Here is a 20822-nt window from a genome sequence, read left to right as displayed (position 1 = left end):
TCTTGTGTCTAGCTAAAAAGCATATTTTTCTCATGGGTCGTCCTTATCACTGAAGCAAAAATTGAACTTAGATCACTTTCTTTGGCATGTCTCCTTAAAGAAGTTGAAAGATGTTTAATCAGCACGTACACGCATTTCTTTATGCACCAGCAATCCCCAAAAGGGGCTGACTGTATCAACCAGTGTTGTACTTTGACCACTTGGCTCAACAAGATCCTTCCTTTCATTGGCCCACTTAAAAATAGATCCCTCTAGATTGTAAACATCCATTCGTGACTTCAATTCCTCATTTTCAGGTTTCTGAAGCTCGTCTATCAACCGGTTAGCCATGATGCTTGCTCGATAACCAACAGCACAATAGCACACTACTGATTTTGGTTCATGTGGAGGCCCAACTAAAATGAAAAAAAAAAAATTGGTGTTTCATTAAATATTAAGAAGCTCTTTTAACCCTTTCACTGTGATATTTATCATCCAGCAATCCGTTATCAGAGAACTTGTTCATATATGGGACAAGATACAAGAGCAGAAGTATCTTGTGCACGCACTTCATGCCAATGCTCATAGGCATGTAATGCGTGCAAACGGACACAACGTTTCAAATTTCGCCAACGAAGCAGTTAACTATGACGACCTTTATCTTTTGTAACCATCATAAATGCAAGCTACTAATCACTTTCAGGTTAGCACCGATTTTCCCATCTTTTTGAACAAAAAATTGCTTAATAAACAAACCAGTTTTTGCATTTAGTAATATATATCATAATAGCTGTTATTGCAGTTATCAGCGGCTTGACACACAAACGAGGCGAAAGGGTCAATTCTGCATTGTATTGACCCTTTCGCCTCGTTTGCATGCCTTTTAAAACAAAAGAATAATTGACCGCAGACTCAAATCCAATAACAGCTATTACGCAATTTTCCGAGTAACCCGCCCCGCCCCCCCCCCCCCCCTCACAAGTACAAGGTGATCCGTAGAAAATCCTCGTGACCATTCCAATAGAAGGAAAGCTATTAAATAGTACAATGGTGCCAGCTTGTACTGTTTTGATTTTAAACTGAAGGTATATCTTTGAGAGTGACTAATAGTTTTTTTAAATACGAAACCCCATGAATTAATAATAACCACGAAATAACTAGGATGGTTACGAGTTAGAAAAAGGAAACACGGATTACGGACAACGAACTTGAAAACAATGGCCGTGTATGTCAAGATACACCATACTCATAAGTCCTCATAGTCTGGGCCTACGCAGCCGTTCTTGGGATAGTCTGCTGGCAGCCGGTGTTTTCTCTAAGGGTCATTAGGAGGAGTGTTTAGTTATCGCGAACGAAAAAGGGCAGTATGGCGGTGGCCGAGTGGGGAAGAAGGCGGGACTAGGTATTTCGTGGTTATTATTACCGTGGAAGTGCGATAACCAATCAACGCGAAGATCCCCTTTAGCCAAAACGTCTCGCCTCAGAGCCCCTACTGAATTTCGAGAGAAAAACAGACTACCAGCAGTCTATTCTTGGGAGGTAACCCAAGGCTCTTCTCAGTTGGGGAGGATCGATGCGTGACGACTCGAATATAACGTACTCCTTTAGTTACCTTTCTGATGTATCATGTCTATGACTCGTGACATGTTAGTCTCCTTAGGGTTAAGAAGTATTGCTTTAGCCAAATGACTCACTTTGAACTCTTTTTCTTCACGCGTGTCCTGTTGCAGTAAAGGAAAACCGACATTGAATCAAAACAATTTGATGTGACATACATGAAATGTACTGTGCGAGAAGGGATATGCGTCTTTCGAGCGTTCTATAACGAATACCGTTCTCTGATTGGCCACGCTACTTACTACCTATTCTATTGAAAATAGTGAATAGCCTCGCAGTATGTAGTTGTTAAAAAAATGGCGGCCACTTTTCGAAGTGCCTGTGAAGAGGATTTAGATAAAGTTTAGAACGACTAGAACTTCTAAAAGAGAGTACCATCCCGTGAAATTTACACATTTAACTCCTGCAAGCACTGAGTGTTGAGGTGTTTAAGGCCAGTCTCGCCTCTTTTCTTTATCTAAATAGTGATTTAGTTACATTTATTTCCTTTTTTTTTCAATCTCTTTTACATCTGAAGTGATGGGTAAATCTCTTTGTAGATTACATATATAGATGTAGATACAGAACACAATAAGATTATTTGCTCTCGATTTCTATGCGTGATAGTTGCTTTGGGTTGCTTTTAATTGATAGGAAAGAACAAGAAATGCCACCAAAAAGCACAGAAGACAGTTCTGTTATGTGATCAAGATTTTTGGTGGCTTCCCAGAAATCATGAAATCGTGGCTCTATTTTCATCATCACACTATCTTAAACCTCGATCTGCTGAGTAATCCTAGTTCCAGCTGAAACTATTATATCATTCGCAATTTACCTCACATACATGTTGGATTATTTTCATTAGTAACAACATTCCAAAAAATAACTGAGGAGCTCCGCTTTTAGGCTTGGCTAAATCTATATATTATGTACGTTAATAACTTAGATATCCTCGTCCCAGAGGTTTTCTTTCTTTCGTCTTTTTGCTACATAAGCGAAAGAACCATCACAGCGGTCAACAAGCAAGCACTTAGGCCATGAGTCGAAGGGAAAAAGCGCGGTCAGTAACTTACAGTACAAACCTCGAACAGGCCGTTAGTATGTAAGAGGGCCGGGTGAGAGGTTTTTTCTTTTATCACAGTTAACTGAGATGAACAACGCGATCCAGACCACAAGCTGTAGCGGTAAGTAAACTGGGAAGTTGTCAAATAGAGGTGTGTGTACACCAGTTAAAATTTCAATTCGAATTAGAGCTAGAATTTCAAGATACAGTCAAATTTTTGTTCAACTTCTGTTTTAAGTTTCACAAATTCTGTAGCTTTCGATGGCGTTTTAGTTTAATTTTCCCTTGAATATGATACGTACTGTTTTGCCTATGAAAGCAAGCCAGTGTTATTCCCAGTCCAAACTCTTATCAAGCTAACTGGGTTAACTTGACCTGAACTCGATACATGCAGTCGAACTCGAACACACAAAACCTGGACAATTCCATAAAATGTTACAGGTTCTCTCCGTTGTTCTATTTAATCTTCTTAAATGAAAGGTGTCGAAACTACATTTGATGAACAAAATGACCTAAAAAACAGGCATATGATACGAATCCCCGTTGGGTTGCTTCATTGACATGAAAATATCAAAGAAGACATCCCCACAGCGTTGGAGGTTTCCCTTCGCTTTGAAACGAGGCGGCGACACAAACAAGTCCTCCACAAAAACTTCCACGCAATGCGCGAGTAACATTGGGTACCACGTATAAAAATAAGATAAGAGGGATTGCCTCGGGTATAAGGCTTTTATGGGGGATTCAATCTTCTCCTGCCGGAAGTGACGATATATAACAACTTAAAAAAACGCAAATATACACGTACGGATCGTCAACCAGTTCACCCATTCATTCAGGGGAGAAATTTCGTTCGACTGTGAATGCTTCTTTTTGAGCATATTAACTAACCCTGTAAACAACCCATTGATTCATTTATACATTTATTTAAAATCGAATTAAAAATCAACATATGTATTTTTATGTAGAAATCGACCTATTGGTCGCCGGAATTGAATCCGCTTTTTACCTCGAAGATTGCCTAGTTCCAACTGGAACACATTTAGAAATATTATATTTTCACAATTTCTTGTTGAAAATTGACGGCTTTTCATGAAGCATTTTATCTCCGAATTTCTTTGACAAAACTCCTGCCTTCATTCGTTCGGCTTGTGCTGTGTCATTCGCCTCGACGACTCCAATTCGACGTCGCATCTCAACCCTTTTTTCGTCTTCTGTATTGGGGACATTATCCACTGCACGGCTTGAGTGTTGTTCGTTTTCTTTAGCTCTTCCCTCGCTGTTGTTTGTGGTATCTATATCTTCAGGAATCTGAATCTGAATGTTCTCAGGACCTAAAACATGCTCCGTTTTCGAAGGACTTGTTCTTGACACACCGCCACCTTCCGTCATCAAATCTTCACTTATGTCCATGTTAAGACTCGGAGTTGACTCAGCCATTGCACTCGAGTACAGATGTTTGAATTTGACAGAACAAAATTTACGTCTCTTTGAAAATGCGGACCGTTGTATTGGTATGTCTTTGAGGCCGAGTCCTTTTATACGTTTAGCTTGTTATTGTTATTGAAACAGGAAATACGTATCCAACCAATCAGTGGCAGCGGCAAATTTAGATCATAAAGAGCATGAGAGATTCCCCATCATCACGGACACACTTTTTCGACCGTAGCACACGAAAGCAAAAAGTTATTTACATCAGTCCCTCTTCTTTCTTATTTGGTTACAATAGACAAACATTGCCTCGATCGATTGCAGTGAAGCAAGTTCTATATTCGAAAAGATGGGAAGTCTCCCATTCTCTTTCTTGCTCTTTATGTTCTAACGCTCGTTGGGCTTCCATGATCTTCCGAGAAAGAAGAGCGAATGTTAACAGTCACGCAACTTCATTCGTACTTAAATTTTTAGTATTTCTCTGCGTGTTATTAGTTTAGGTGCTATAATCATCGATAAGAATCAACAATCACGAAGTTTTAAGTGTAATGGACAACCGATCAAATTCTCCTTTCGTGCATTACTGTGAAGGTGCGGCTTTTTTAGGAGCTGAATTCTAATATGAAATGAGAAGAAGTATTAGGCGTGGTCTGAAAGGGGTTAGCTTCAGCTTACGCCTTTGGGCTTCTTACGTTCTGAATGACGTCATGTGGACGTCAGTCAGGATTAAGTGGTCATGTGATTTGGTAATGGGGGTTCTCATATCATATGCCTGTTTTTAGGTCATATTGTTCTACAATTGTAGTTTCGATACCTTTAAGAAAATTAAATATTCATTTATACATTTATCTAAAATCGAATAAAAAATCAATACATGTATTTTTACGTAGAAATCGACCTATTAGTCGAATTGAATCCGCTTTTTACCTCGACGATTGCCTAGTTCCAACTCGAAAACGACTAGAAATATTATATTTTCACAGTTTCTTGTTGAAAATCCACGGCTTTTCATGAAGCATTTCTTCCCCGAATTTCTTTGACAAAACTCTTGCCTTCCTTCGCTCGGCTTGTGCTGTGTCATTCGCCTCGACGACTCCAATTCGACGTCGCACCTCAACCCTTTTTTCGTCTTCTGTATTGGGGACATAATCCACTGGACGGCTTGAGTGTTGTTCCCTTTCTCTAGCACTTCCCTCACTATTGCATGTGATCTCTTTATTTTCAGGAGGCAAGTTAATCTTAATGTTCTGAAGATCTAAACCACGCTCTAACTTCGAAGGGCTTGTCTTTGACAAATTGCCGCCTAAAACGCCCGTTTCCTCGTGGTATTCCTCTGCCGTTGTCAAATCTTCACGTTGAGTTGACTCAGCCATTTCACTCGAATACGGAATTGTCAGAACAATGTATTGCTGAAAATACCGACCCCTGCGTTCGATTCATGTGTTTTTGACGGAATGGCTTTGAACTTTCAACTTGTTGTTGTTATCTGTATAACCAGGAAATACGTATTCGTATTTATGTGTTTTTGACGGAATGGCTTTGAACTTTCAACTTGTTGTTGCTATCTGTATACGTATTCTACCAATCAATGGCAGAGGCAAATTTTGATCATAAAGAGCTTGAGAGCATCGGAAATGCCCCACCCTGGTGAGCACACTTTTTTCGGCCTTGGCAGACGAAAGCAAAAGGTCACCTTTAGTTCCACTTTTCTTTCGAGGTACATGCTTGTAAGCATTTTCAGAACGACGAACAATATCTCGAAGCCAGGGCTTTTTCTTGGGCGCAAAATCTCATGCAACATTATTCCTACTTGAGAAGACACTAGTATTTGTTGCCATCATTAGTTTATGTGCTACAGTCTTCGACAATAAGAAACAATCATGAGCAACCCGATCAATACACTTTTAAATTCACTGACCTTTCGCGTATTACTGTGGCGAAGGTGACGTTTAAGTAATTATAGGCGTTAGCTTTTTAATAAAACTGAATCCCATTGTGAATTGAGAAGGAGAATTGGGCATGGTTAGAAAGGTGTTTTTAAATTTCAGTGAAGTTGTTTTTCAAAAGCGAAACAAAAAACATATAGAGATAGGCCATTTCCAAACTGACTTTTGCCGCCTTATAGTAGTTTAGCGAAATGTGTTTGATGTAATATTAAACCTAATCTGTAAATGAGGCTCGCTTTTACAACACGCCTGTCTTCTTACTAACAATAAAGGCCGATATAAGAGACACTATGTCAGATGAAATTTTTATACGCAAGGTCACTAAAGCGCACTGTTACTGACTATACGAGTCTGTATTTGATCTGAAATATTCAGTCGTCTGATAAGCTTTCTCAAAATCTGTATGATAAGGCCCTTCAGTGACTTAATCATAACCCCGATTCATTAATAAACAACTAGGAATTGAGAGAGGTACACAGGGATGGCGGGGCCCGGGGTGTTGGGGGCTTTAACCCCTCCCCACCCACCACCACCACGATCACCACCTTCTACTTTTTACCAGGATGACATTTTATTTTGTTTTATTATGAAGTAGGTAAGGAGAAATTGAGAAGAATTAAAAAAAGCGAGAAAGTCAGGTTCATCAAAGAAGTTGGATTACCTGTGCTGTTAACCAGAGACCGGTACGAGGGAATCGCACAGCGCATGCACCTGTACCAAAATATTTATGCCAGTGAAATGATTACGGTTAGGCTCGCCGGTCTGTGCTACAACTTCATTACTGCACTATTATCGCAGGAGTAACGCGTTTCAAAGCCCGTTCCGTAAATAATTTCATGATATATTGGATTCTTATCATTGGTGTAACGCATCTTCCGTGTTAACACTTGTTGTGGCTACAAAGCTCTCCTATTGGCTCAGAAAAATTCTCGTGGAAGTGCGATAACCAGTCAGCGCAAAGACCCGTTGTTATTTCGTCCAATCAGGAGAGGTTAATGAGATTCGCACGCGCTCTCTATGACAGCAGGTTGTATGCTTCAAGTTTGATTTCTTATCCGGTGATTATATCGGTTTTGTTCTCTTTTCTCTTTCACTATAGTTCGGTCATCACTAGAAAACCACTGAAATTTATTTTGAGTGTAGTAACTAACACCAAACTTAAAAAGAATCACCGAGCCCTGGTTAATTTATTAAACATTTATTTAAGATCTGAGTAAATATCAATACATGTATGTTTTCCACGGAAAACGAGCTCTTTTACCCGAATTAAATTCAAAAGGCAATCCGCTTTTCACGTGCAAGACTTGCCTGGCTCCAACTGAATCATTTCCGATTGTTAGTTCGAAGATTTGCCAAGTTTCAACTGAAACACATCTAGAATTATTATATCTTCACAGTTTCTTGTTGAAAATCGACGTCTTTTCATGAAGCATTTCTTCGCCGAATTTCTTTGACAAAACTCTTGCCTTCCTTCGCTCGGCTTGTGCTGTGTCATTCGCCTCGACGACTCCAATTCGACGTTTCATCTGAACTCCTTTTTCGCCTTCTGTATTAGAGACGTTATCCACTGGACGGCTTGAGTGTTGTTCCTTTTCTTTAGCTCTTCCCTCACTGTTGTTTGTGGCGTCTACATTTTCAGGAATCTGAATCTGAATGTTCTCAAGACCTAAAACATGCTGATTCTTCGAAGGGCTTGTTTTTGACTCGTTGCCTCGTTCCGTTGCCAAATCCTCACTTATGGCCATGCTAAGACTCTGAGTTGACTCAGCCATTGCACTCGAGCACAAATGTTTGAATTCGTCCGAGCAAAATTTATGTCTCGTTGAAAATGCGGACCGTTGTGTGAATGTGTTTTCGATCCGAGGCTTTTATAACGTTTAGCTTGTTATTGTTATTGAAACAGGAAATACGTATTCAACCAATCAGTGGCAGTAGTAGGCAAAGAACATGAAAGAGCGTGGGAGGAACCCCACCCTTATGAGGACATTTGTTGGCCCTAGCACACGAAAACAAAGTCTTTCAGTTCCGCTACTTTCTTATTTAGTTAGGCAATCAATGGCTTGATCGACTTTAAAACTAGTATTTCTCGCTCTGGGTATTATTGGTTTAACTGCTACAATCGTCCATAAGAACTAGCAACCATAAAGGGTTACGTGTACTGGACAACCCAATCTATACACTTTCAATTTTTTATGTTTCGTGCATTACTGTGAAGGTGCGGTCTTTTTAGGAACTGAATCTCATTATGAAGTGAGAAGGATCATTAGGCGTGGCCAGAAAGGTGTTAGTTTTAGCTTGCGGCTTCTTAAGTTTTGCCGGGATAACGCCATTTTGACGTCAGTCAGGATTAAGTGAACGCCTGAACACAAGGCCACCAAACAAACAGATGTTGGGAAGTGAACAGATACGCTCCGGCAAAAACAATAAGGGGAGTTTAATTAAGCAACAAGGATCCTAGCGTTAAGGACAACGTCGATTAAAAACGACTCTGTATTCAACCTACGAATCTCTTAAGAATTTAGGTTCATTCACTTTGTATTTCCTAAACAAAATATGTAAGGCAGCGTCAAAATTCGAAAAGAAATTTTAAAATATGGCCTTCGTATTCCACGTTCTCTAGAAAACGTTGAATGTGGTCATTTCACGTTTTTGTTTTGTAAAGAACGGCAAAGGAATGAATACAGAATTATGACGAACGAGCGAACAGTCATTGTACTCGTCGTCGTTTCCGTAGTGGTTTGCTTATTTTAAACTTCTTAAAACCGAATGAAAGGCAAAAGAATGAACGGCCAAACGAGCACAAATCAAACGAAAGCCATGCCAAACAAAAAGGAGGCTAAGAGTGCAGAAAACATCTGTGCTATGAAACGTCTTTTGAAAATCAAAACATATAAAATGACTTTTCACCACATTTCCCGCCATTTCGTCTCAGGTAGTTTCGAGAAAGTCGATTGGGTTGTCCTCGCATCGCGTGAATAACATCCTCGGAAGAACTGGGTACCATGTCTAAAAATAACTTAAGAGGGATTACCTTGGCCTATATGGGGGATTCACTCTCTTACCTTGATCTTCTCTTGCTCCCGGTCGATATTTTTTAAGACCATTAATGAGATGCATCGTATACGGACCGAAAACGGCCATCTGTACAAACCTTTGCCTAGTTCCTAAACGGCTTTCTCCAGGGCCTTCTCCGTCAATGGACCTTTTCGGTGATACGGCGGACATTTTGAATTCTTATTGTTTCAAATAGCTATTATGGGATGCTTAGGGGGCAAATACATACTAATTTGCCCTCTGAGCATTCCATAATAACTATTTGAAACAACAGAATTCAAAATGGCCGCCGTATCACCGAAAAGGTCCCATCGGTGACCTATCCGAGATAAGCGACCCGAAAACGACTGACCGACGCGAAATATCGAGGCCCAGGAACTAGCCAGTACAAACCGGACGGTTCAACAAACACGAAATGAAATTTGCAGACCACATGCAGATGGAAAGCAGTGTTTTACGGTCTGTCAAACTTTACGGATCGAAAAATTGCTTTCTCGAGTCGCATCTGTTTGTGTATCTTGGACATGAGGCCTACACTGACCGAAGGCCTACCCGCATCAACTACTAGCCTACGTGTAGCCGTACCCACCCCCCGAGGGTACGCTACACCTATAGGCTAATCAACTACGTTCGTTGTCACAAACGCGCATTTCACGCATTTCAGACATACAACTAAATATGACTACGATTATCAGTTGAGTGAGGCGGGACGAAAGTTTGGTCACCAAGTTTTAACGTAAAAATCGTGTTGTTGTCACGAGCAACTGGCTCCGTATCCATTGGCAACTTGTCGACCTTTGACGTCATTGGCAGCAAAGCGCGCGAAATTGTAGGCGACGCGACAGGCGGCCAACGGCTGTTGATATTGTTACCAACGGAAACGAGGTAAGTTGCCCGTGACAACACCATAATTTTGACGCCAAAACTTCGCAACCAAACTTCCCTTGTGCCTTACTCAACTGATAATCGTACTAAAACTACACTTGAACAAACTGCCTGAGTCTTTCCCAGTTTGCCATTATTCCAATCAACATGTGGTATTGGAAGTACGCTACCATTGAATGATTCCATTATTCAGTTGAAGATGGAATCTTCGACGTAACGCGACGCAATATTTTACGATAACTTCAGAAATTCTCGCGCGTCCATTGGCTAATTTTCATCGTCAATAAGTGGACAGACACATGAATCTATAATTCACGCATCTTTTACCTTATTGTTATGGTAAAAAAACAAATTGACGTCAGTCAGTAGTCAGTACTCTGCGGATCCACAGCTTCTTTGACAATGTTACGACGAAATTCATGATCAATAACAAGACAGACACATGAGAAACTGACGTCAATTTGTTAATTGGTTAACGATAGCCTTGGCCATTATTTACGAGGAACGCTTAGATCCATCTGAGTGTAACACTGTTCAGTACAAAACAATCGCGAACAAGTTGCATGCATAATAAACTAGGCGACAGTGGGTAGTTTTTGTTTTATCGTTGACCCACCCCAAGCCCCAGACAGTGAACCAAGACACGTTTCGTTTTAGAAGCCATAAAAAGTTGAGCTATTTCAAATTTTTCGCATTTAGTGTAAACAATATTTCCTTTTCAAGTTATTGAGGCGTGCCACTTCAAGCAAACGCGTACGAAATTTTGGTTTAGCAAAACAAGAACATTTCTCGGCATGCAAGACTGATATTCTAATACAACAAGAGATTATTCTTTTGAATATAATTATGCCTTTGAAACGGTTAAAAAGGTGTCGACCTCTCAACCCCGTTCGATTCAAGATTAGATCGATTACGCTTCTTTTGAAATTTTATTTCACCACGAGCAGGATGTTTTTGTCTATTCCAAGCAAGTTTAGTTAAGAAAGCCTGAAAGAAATACGAAATCCGAAGGAAAATTTATATTCAAGTTGCACCGCACAAAGTTACCGTTCATAACTTGTACAGATATCATGCCATTCAATTTTTTTGTGACTTGCTGCTAATTTCGTCCTAAAGCACCTTGAAACAGTAGCTTGTGTGGCACGCGTTCAAAGGGGGGAGGGGGAGGGAGATGGGAAAACTAAGAGCGCGAGAAAAACTGTCCGATTGAAGGCTCACTGAGCTTCTTTTACCGAATTTACTTTCCCTGCCTAGCTGCAAAATCGCTCAGTACACAGTTGAACGTTTTTTATGCACCTGAGTACACCTTTATGATAGTTATTTGGGAGAAAACGACTGGAAACATCTCCGGCTGAACGCGTTGATACAACGCGAGAGTCTGTTAAAGGCTGTATCGATGCCAAGTTTACACACAACTCGTATATTAAAGTTTTGATCTGTACTCACCAACAAGACAAGCTTGCGTGGTGCCTGTGTTGTAGTTCTCATCAACTGATGCAGTTCATTGGTTGTCATAACCGGAACTTTGGGAAATTGTCTTTTTATCGCTTCGATTACTAGCCGCAAGGCCGCCATAATTGTTAATCAACTGCTGATGATTGTGTGATTGCGTGATGAAAAAGCTCTAAAACAATGATTCAATATTTTAATTGGCTCAGGTGACTTGGCGCTCGCGCAACATTTATCTTATATGCAAACTTGCATGATCAATAAGTGTAACACGTTTTTAAAAAGCTTCCGGCGTTTATTGCTGGCTTTTACGCGACGTTGTGATACAGTCTTTATTTTTATAAGAACGTCTAATTTTGGAGCTGAGGCTGAACTTTCCTATATTTTTTGGCGATTTAAGACTGAAAACGTTCTTAAGATGTTCTTAAATTTGCCCAGAGAATATAGGGTCAACTACCTTGATAATACTTCATAGTTTGTATCACCTGATGACTTTGATGGTGTGGAAGTTATTTTGGAACAGTTATAAATAACTTGAGAACTGCTGATTATTACAAACCGAGATGTGTGACATGCAACAAAACCATTGTTAATGTTACACAAAACACGCCCTTATTTGGGCTAATTTACATTTTTGTTACCTTTATTTTATGCTTCTCATTTAATATACAGATTAGCAAAATAAAAACGTTCTTAATCGACTCTCCGCCCAAGGAATGTTCTTAATACGTTCTTAAAATTTTGTTTAATCTCAGCTTCAACGCCCCTATAAAAAGGGTTCTTATATATGTGAAAAAAAAAAAAAAAAAAAGTTAAGAGTGTATTCCAAACTGTAAAACTTACCTGTTCTTCTAAGGTTTTAGTCTCATGAGACAAAAGACCCTCCAAAAACTTGATATTAATTTTACAAAATTTGTAGCTCGATCGGCAGAGTTCTTCGGTTTGTCGAGGAGCACGTTTGAAGGAGCTCAGTCACGGTGTTTTGTCCTGTTTTTTGGCCCCGAACAAAATCTCCTTTAAATGAAAGGAAACCTGAAAATAATAGTTTACTAAGATAGAAAAACATCAAAGAGATAATAATAAACCATAAAGAAGCAAGGATGGTCACGGATGCGAAGACTGACACGGATTGCAAACGACGAATTTGAAAAATTTAGGCTAAACTTTTCAAAATGTGCAAACCGTCACCGAGCTCCTTTCAATTTCCGAACTTTTACGTCGCGTATCATTAAAATGTCCACCCCTCACTTCCCCGCTCGAGAAGGCTGTTGCGTTGGTCAAAAGTGGCTTGTGCTTTAGATAGGCTAGGGCATGACCAAAACTACTGGATAGTTTTTTTTTGGCAAAATATCCTTTTATTTAAAAGAAAAATGCAAATTACGAAATTCCGTTAAAATCGTCATTTCACGCACCATTTCATTAAACCAGTTCAAGAGCCTCGCATGCAAAACCACGTTAATCTTCCGTCTTTAAAACATTCAAAAAAATTTGAGCAATGTTTAAATGTGTACTAGGTTGATTTTGGGGAATGTTGCGTTGTCTTTTTGGGTGCAAAATAATTAAATTTCGAAGACATGTATTTCATTCACTTAAAAGTACTTCGTGAATATGATTAATTTTCACCATGTGCGAAACCTTCAAATGGATTAAGCTTCTGGTGGTTGAATCGTAGAAGGATGGTCTACAGATTCCTGTAAAAATTTCTCTGGCATGGGCAAATAATTGTGAGCGACGCGACAGCTTTTCAAAGTACGTTAAAAATGGAAATATTTGACCTTCTGTCGTCAAATTTTAATTTACGGGTTAGACAATATATTTTAGAATGCGCCACATGTCTTGACCTATATTAAATTAAAATAGACACAGAGCTGATAATTTCGAAATGTTCTAACCTTATTTGCGGTAAAATTGAGGTCCAAAAGCCGATTTAACGTGTTTTTCTCACCATTCCTTGTATATACAGTAAACAGCCGCATATAAGAACGCACGATTTCGGAGGTCAGGCTGACTGAGTTCTTATTTATCGGGTGATTAGTGACAAATCAGGCTCAAAATGTTCTTAAATTTTTATTTAGTAATACAACAGTAGTTTACAACATTGATGTGAAACATTTTAATTCTCACCCTACAGAACAACTAGATAATTTTTGTAGAAAAAAAGTACTCCGTCAATACCAAAACAAGACAGCTTGACAGCTGATAGAGTTATGTAGTTATCTGACAGCAAACATAAACTTACATGTTTTGTAATTATGACACTTTTTCCATGTTATAAGAACATGTTACAATTTTCAGGCTGATCTTGTTCTTATGAAAACGGGGCTTTATTGGCCAAATTTCAGCCTGGTGTTCTTAATCCATTTGTTCTTATATGCAGGTGTGTTTATTGTAATGTAGAACATGACCTAAAAAACAGGCATATGATATGAGAACCCCCATTACCAGATCACATGACCACTTAATCCTGACTGACGTCAAAATGACGTCATCCAGAACGTAAGAAGCCGTAAGGCGTAAGCTGAAGCTAACCCCTTTCAGGCCACGCCTAATGCCTCTTCTCATTTCATAATGAGATTCAGTTCCTAAAAGAGACCGCACCATTGCAGTATTGCACGAAAGGTAAATTTCAAAATGTCTTGATCGGTTGCCCAGTACATTTAACACTTCATGATCGTTGATTCTTGTGGAAGATTATAGCAGTTAAACTAATAAGACCCAGAGAAATACTAGTTATTTAAGTACAAATGATGTTGCGTGATTGTAAACATTCGCTCTTCTTTCTCAGAAGATTATGGAAGTCCAACAAGCGTTAGAACATAAAGAACACGAAAGAGCATGGGAGACTCCCCACCTTTATGAATATAAAGCTCGCTTCACTGCAATCGATCGAGACAATGTTTGCCTATTGTAACCAAATAAGAAAGAAGAGGGACTGACGTAAATGACTTTTTGTTTTCGTGTGCTACGGTCGAAAAAGTGTGTCCATGATGATGGGATATGTCCCATGCTCTTTATGATCTAAATCTGCCGCTGCCCCTGATTGGTTGGATACGTATCTCCTGTTTAAATAACAATAACAAGCTAAACGTTTAAAAGGACTCGACGTCGAAAACACATCAACACAACGGTCCGCATTTTCAACGAGACATAAATTTTGTTCTGTCAAATCCAAATATCTGTACTCGAGTGCAATGGCTGAGTCAACTCAGAGTCTTAACATGGACATAAGTGAAGATTTGGCAACGGAACGAGGCAACGTATCAAAAACGAGTCCTTCGAAGACGGAGCATGTTTTAGGTCTTGAGAACATTCAGATTCAGATTCCTGAAAATGTAGACACCACAAACAACAGTGAGGGAAGAGCTAAAGAAAAGGAACAACACTCAAGCCTTCCAGTGGATAATGTCCCCAATACAGAAGACGAAAAAAGGGTTGAGATGCGACGTCGAATTGGAGTCGTCGAGGCGAATGACAGAGCACAAGCCGAGCGAATGAAGGCAAGAGTTTTGTCAAAGAAATTCGGGGAAGAAATGCTTCTTGAAAAGTCGTCGATTTTCAACAAGAAACTGTGAAAATATAATATTTCTAGATGTTTTCCAGTTGGAACTTAGCAAGTCTTTGACGTAAAAGGCGGATTGCTTTTTGAATTTAATTCGGCTAAAATATCTCGGAAAACAAACTTGTATTGATGTTTTATTCTGATTTTAAATAAATTTATAATAAATTAACCAGGGTACCGTGATTCTTTTTCAGTTTAGAGTTAGTTAATTCGCTCAAAATAAATTTCAGTGTCTTTCTAGTGATGACAACTATAGCAAAGCAAAAACTGAAGCATAAAACGTGCTCTGGTAGAAAGCACGTGAAAAATCTCACTAGTTTCTCCTGATCACTGGAGGAAATAACAACAAGGATCTCCGCGTTGATTGGTTATTGTGCGTCCACGAGAATTTTTCTGGGCCAATCGGAAAGCTTTTTGTAACCACAGCAAGAGTAACACGGAAGATGCGTTGCACCAGTGGTAAGAATCAAATATATCATGGAATTATTTACGGGGCGGTTTTTGAAAACGCGTTACACATGTGGTAATAATCCAGTACTGAAGTTACAGCACAGACTGGTGAGCCTAAGCCCAATCATTTAACTGGTAGTAGTATTTTTGTACAGACGCAGTGGGATTCAGTCTTTATAAGAGTAACTGGGGTCACTATATACTTGACCTTCACCGTCGCCGAAGTCATGGACGAAAAGTCAGTGAATTTGAAAGTGTGTTGATCTCGTTGCTCATGATTGTTTATTATTGTCGAAGACTGTAGCGCATAAACTAATGATACCAACAAATACTAGTGTTTTTTTCGAGTAGGAATGATGTTGCGTGAAATTTACACTGTCATGAAAATTCACTCTACTTTGTGGGAACAACATGGAAGGTTCACGAACGTTCGCCCGAATTTGCGTCCAAGAAAAAGCCCTGGCGACGAGATTGTTTGTTGTTTTCTGTTATTTCCTGTTTATATAGATAATTAACAACAAGTTGAAAGTTCAAAGCCATTCCGTCAAAAACACATGAACGTAAGGGATAGTATTTTCAGCAATACATACATTTTGTTCTGACAATTCTGTATTCGAGTGAAATGGCTGAGTCACCTGAACGTGAAGATTTGACAACGGCAGAGGAATACCACGAGGAAACGGGCGTTTTAGATGGCAATATGTCAAAGCCGATAAGCCCTTCGAAGTCAGAGCGTGGTTTAGATCTTGAGAACATTAAGAATGACCTGCCTCCTGAAAATAAAGAGATAACATGCAACAGTGAGGGAAGTGCTAGAGAAAAGGAACAACACTCAAGCCGTCCGGTGGATAATGTCCCCAATACAGAAGAAAGAAGGGTTGAGATGCGTCGAATTGGAGTCGTCGAGGCGAATGGCACAGCGCACGCCGAGCGAATGAAGGCAAGAGTTTTGTCAAAGAAATTCGGGGAAGAAATGCTTCATGAAAAGCCGTGGATTTTCAACAAGAAACTATGAAAATATAATTTTCTAGTTGTTTTCCAGATGGAACTAGGCAAATCTTCGACCTAAAAATCGGATTGCTTTTTGAATTTAATCCGGCTAAAATAGCCCGAAAAACATACATTTATTGATGTTTTATTCTGATTTTAAATTAATGTACAATAAATAAACCAATCCGGTGATTCTTTTTCAGTTTAGAGTTAGTTAATACGCGCAAAAGAAATTTCAGTTTATTTCTTGTAAAGACCAACTATAGTGATGCTGACAGGAGAGCGAAAACGATCTAATCACCGGACAACAAATCAAGACTGAAGCATAAAACGTGCTGTGGTTGAAAGCACGTGCAAAATCTCACTAACACCTCCAGACGGGACGAAATAACAACATGGGTCTTCGCGCTGATTGGTTATTGTGCGTGCATGAGAATTTTCCTGAGCCATAAATAATAATAATAATAATAATAATAATAATAATAATAATAATAATAATAATAATAACAATAATCACTTTATTTAAGTCTCGATGTATTTAGCACTAATGTGCTAATTGGGGACACTGTACATAAAGAAACAAATATTTCAAACATAACATAAACTATTAAGAATCCCAACTGGTGGGAGGCTGACCAGTTGGCTATTTAGACAACGCGGCCGAGGAGTTGAACTCGGGGCTACCGAGAACAAATCCAGATAGCGGTAGGGCGGAGGATTTGAACCAGAAACCTCCAGACTTCAAATCCAGCGCCCTAAACCACTCGGCCAAATAGGAAAGCTTTTTAGTTTAGAGTTATTTAATACACTCAAAACTGGGGTCATAGGCTCCTGCCAAATAAAGGGTCAAAAATGCTTTCCAAAACCCAATCAATACACTTTCAAATTTCAAGTAATTGAACGTATGGCCATTTTAAAAGTTGAGTCCCACTATGAAGTGAGAAGGATTATTGGGCGTGCTTAGAAGGGTGTTCTGAAAAACATTATGACGTCATTTAGGAGAATTTTCGTGGCCGTATCCATGGGAAATTTTCAGTGAGATTGTTTTTAAAACCAGTTCCATGGTCGATGTTTTCACGTGCTTCCTACCGTAATTGGTTTGACATCACTACTACGCTACACGATTGCTTTAAGGCTGGTTTTCACAAGCGACGGAGTCGGAGTCGACATCAGAAGCGTAGAGCGATACGATCTAGTGAAAATTAATTTGACGGAGTCGGAAGCCGAACACCAATGTCTCTGTCGCTTACGATCTCGTGAAAACTAGATTGTCGGAGTCACAAGCAGAAGCAGAAGAATAAACCAAAGACAATGCTCGATTCCGGGCCTTGTGATTGACAGGTTCTTTCAACTCCGACAATCTAGTTGTCACTGGATCGTAAGCGGCGGAGTCGTAAACGGAATCGGAAGAAATGGAAGCCTTCTGATTCTTCCACTGATTTCCGATTCCGTCGAGCTTATGATTCCGCTTACGACTCCGATTTTTGATTTTCACAAGGTCATAAGAGCTCTTACGACTCCGACTCTGATTCCAACTCCGACTCCGTCGCTAGTGAAAAACAAATCACTTTATTTGAGTCTCAAAGTGTTTAACACTACTGTACTCATTGGGGACACTGAAACAAGCAAACAAATATTGTATATTGAACAGAAACTTGTCAAAAATCGCAACTGGTGGGAGGCTGACCATTTGGCTATTTACAAAACGTGGAGGAGTTGAATCTCGCTCCACCAAACACAAATCCATCTAATTGCACCTAATTGTTAAAGAACAAATGATATTGCATGATGCATAGCCTGTGAACCTTCGCTCTACTTTCTGGGAAGATCATGGAAGTCGACCGAGTTTGCACCCAAGGAAAAACCCTGGGAACGAGGTTGTTTGTTGTTCCGAAACTGATTGCTCGCATGATCTTTTGCTTTCGTGGCTTAGCCGAACTGAGTGATCATTACGCTTTTCCTGTTGTGATTACAACAACAAGCTACACATTGAAAATCATCCCGCCGTACTTACGCAACGGACCGCATTTTCAGCGATACATAATTTATTTGTGACAAATTCAAGGTAAATTTACTCTTATTTCGAGCGAAATGGCTGAGTCAACTCGAAGTGAAGGTTTGAAAACGGGAGAAAAAAGCCAGGAGAAAATGGGTGTTTTAGGTGGCAATATGTCAAAAGCACACCCTTTGAAGACGGAGCATGTTCTAGGTCTTGAAAAAAATCAGATTCACCTAAGTCTTAAAAATGCAGAGATCACAAGCAACAGAGAGGGAAGTGCTAGAGAAAAGGAACAATACTCGAGCCGTCCAATGGATAATGTCCCCAATACAGAAGACGAAAAAAGGGTTGAGAAGCGACGTCGATTTGGAGTCGTCGAGGCGAATGACACAGCACAAGCCGAGCGAAGGAAGGCAGGAGTTTTTTCAAAGAAATTTGGAGAAGGAATGATTCATGAAAAGCCGTCGATTTTCAACAAGAAATTGTGAAAATATAATATTTCTAGATGTGTTCCAGTTGGAGCTGGGCAATCTTCGAGTTAAAAAGCGGATTGCTTTACGTGTTCGATTCGGCTAACAGCTCGTTTTCATCGTAAAAATACACGTATTTATGTTTTACTCAGATTTTTAATAAATGTATAAATAAATACATGGGTTCAGTGATTCTTTTATCAGTTTAGGATTACGGACGGTTAATGCGCTCAATGAAAGCCTTCGCAGTCGAACGCCACCCTAAAGGTACCCGTTGACATAACCTGATTAAAGCAAAGAGATTTGAAGCGATCTAACAACGAAAGCTTGGCTATTGCCATAAAACAACTTCCTCCTACAGTGAGGGTCGTCCATTATTCACAAATTGATGCGGTTGAAAAAAAAACAACAACAACAACAACGTTGCGATCCATACCGTTTGACAAATCGTAAAAGAATGTTTTCGATCCGTATACCAGCGGTAAATTAGTCCATATATGCTCTGAAAATGTCAGTCATCTCCGTAAAGAGACTTACGCCCGGTCCACACTACGCTGGAGACATTTGGAATTTATGGCAGCAGAAGCGTCATTTTCGATATTTGTTTGAGGAAGACTGGGTCAGACAAATCACATGATTATCGTGACGTCAACGTTTTCGGAAAACTTCCTTTTCACTGAAATGTTTTATGTCCTAACTGTAGTGATTGCAATAATTGACATTATTCCGCATAAGGACTTATAATTAATGGTAAATTACATGTAATCAGGAGCCATAATCGGGGACGGAGACCGTAAGCGCGCGCCATTTCAAGTATTGAGGTTGTCCTCATGATATGGGACAATAATTCTATTTTTAGAACAAATTGCGCCATCGCCTAAGGCACACGCGCGTACATGCTGCGAGGATTTTTGCGGATGTCGCGCGGGGGAAATGGCGTCCGAAATTCCCGAAATTTTTCATGTTTTTGGCCCACAACTCAATGCGTTTACGTCTGTTGGAATTTTTCTTAAGTATTTTCGTCGTAAGCTGCTCCAGTTTGAGCCGAGTGAAGTAAGACAGTGTCGAATTTAGGTATGTTCCGCTTCAAGCTTATATATATCGCTGACCAAGTTGTGTTCCGACGGATGCTTCTTTTACATGAGCTGTACATTACTCCACTTTAAATTTCACATATGTTGAAGATTAACAGCTTTTCCATTACACAGCAACAAACCAGCTGGATATATTTAGATATAGCAGAGCTTTAGGACTTCATAGTTCCTAGCTCCTCTTGCCACACGCTTGCGAGCAATTTGCCAGTCTATCGCGACTGAAAAGTAAAACAAAATAATTGCTAGTTTGGTCAGTTTGAGTTTCGCCTGAATTGTAAGCAACGTTTGCTGTTTCATCAAGGCCCAATAACTTTATGTCCGTAGATACTGCTCAGTTTTATTCGTGTAAAAATCCACTAAATTCTCTGTTGTCGATGAATGAGAGCGCCCGCCGATGCTTGTTTTGTAGTCAGTAAACATGACAAATTGTACTTGCGCCGCACTTTCGTGTGAAAACGTACATCGAACTCAAACAATAACTCTATAGTTTTTAAATATGTTTAAGATTGATAAATGTTTGATAACATATTAAAAGCTAAGCTGAAAATATGTGAATAAAGCAGAAATAATCAGCAAAGTTACATTGACGCTTTCTTTAATCAACTTCGAAAAACGATCTCGATTTTGTTGATCGAGTTATCAAAACTCCTTGTTTATATTCATTTCCGCAGTGTAAAACTTCACTATGCTTATGTTGAAGAAACACACATGATGTTAGTAGCATTTTTTGCGTTCGTGAATTTTGTTGCAGCATCTCAGCACAAAAGATAACGAAAGAAATCTTTGTCAAGATTTGTTGACAATTGAAAACACCGACGCGGACTTGAACACTGGAAAAGTTGAAAATGTACAGAGTATGT

General features: G+C 39.5%; 1 protein-coding gene across 1 annotated transcript; it reads right to left on the bottom strand.

Annotated features, from left to right (window-relative positions):
• Window positions 1-76: 76 nt before the first annotated feature.
• LOC110052051 (uncharacterized) lies at window positions 77-11576 on the bottom strand. The gene is made up of 3 exons (XM_020758178.2): window positions 11398-11576; window positions 1592-1700; window positions 77-395 (listed from the first exon to the last, which is right to left on the bottom strand). Exons 1-3 carry the CDS (start codon window positions 11524-11526, stop codon window positions 115-117), a joined length of 519 nt encoding a protein of 172 aa, XP_020613837.2. The 5' UTR covers window positions 11527-11576; the 3' UTR covers window positions 77-114.
• Between the last annotated feature and the right edge of the window lie 9246 nt (window positions 11577-20822).

The sequence above is a fragment of the Orbicella faveolata genome, unplaced genomic scaffold, assembly GCF_042242905.1.
Source record: "Orbicella faveolata isolate gen_17 unplaced genomic scaffold, um_ofav_v1 contig_47, whole genome shotgun sequence".
NCBI classification, from domain to species: Eukaryota; Metazoa; Cnidaria; class Anthozoa; order Scleractinia; family Merulinidae; genus Orbicella; species Orbicella faveolata.
This window is presented reverse-complemented; position numbering and strand designations above follow the sequence as displayed.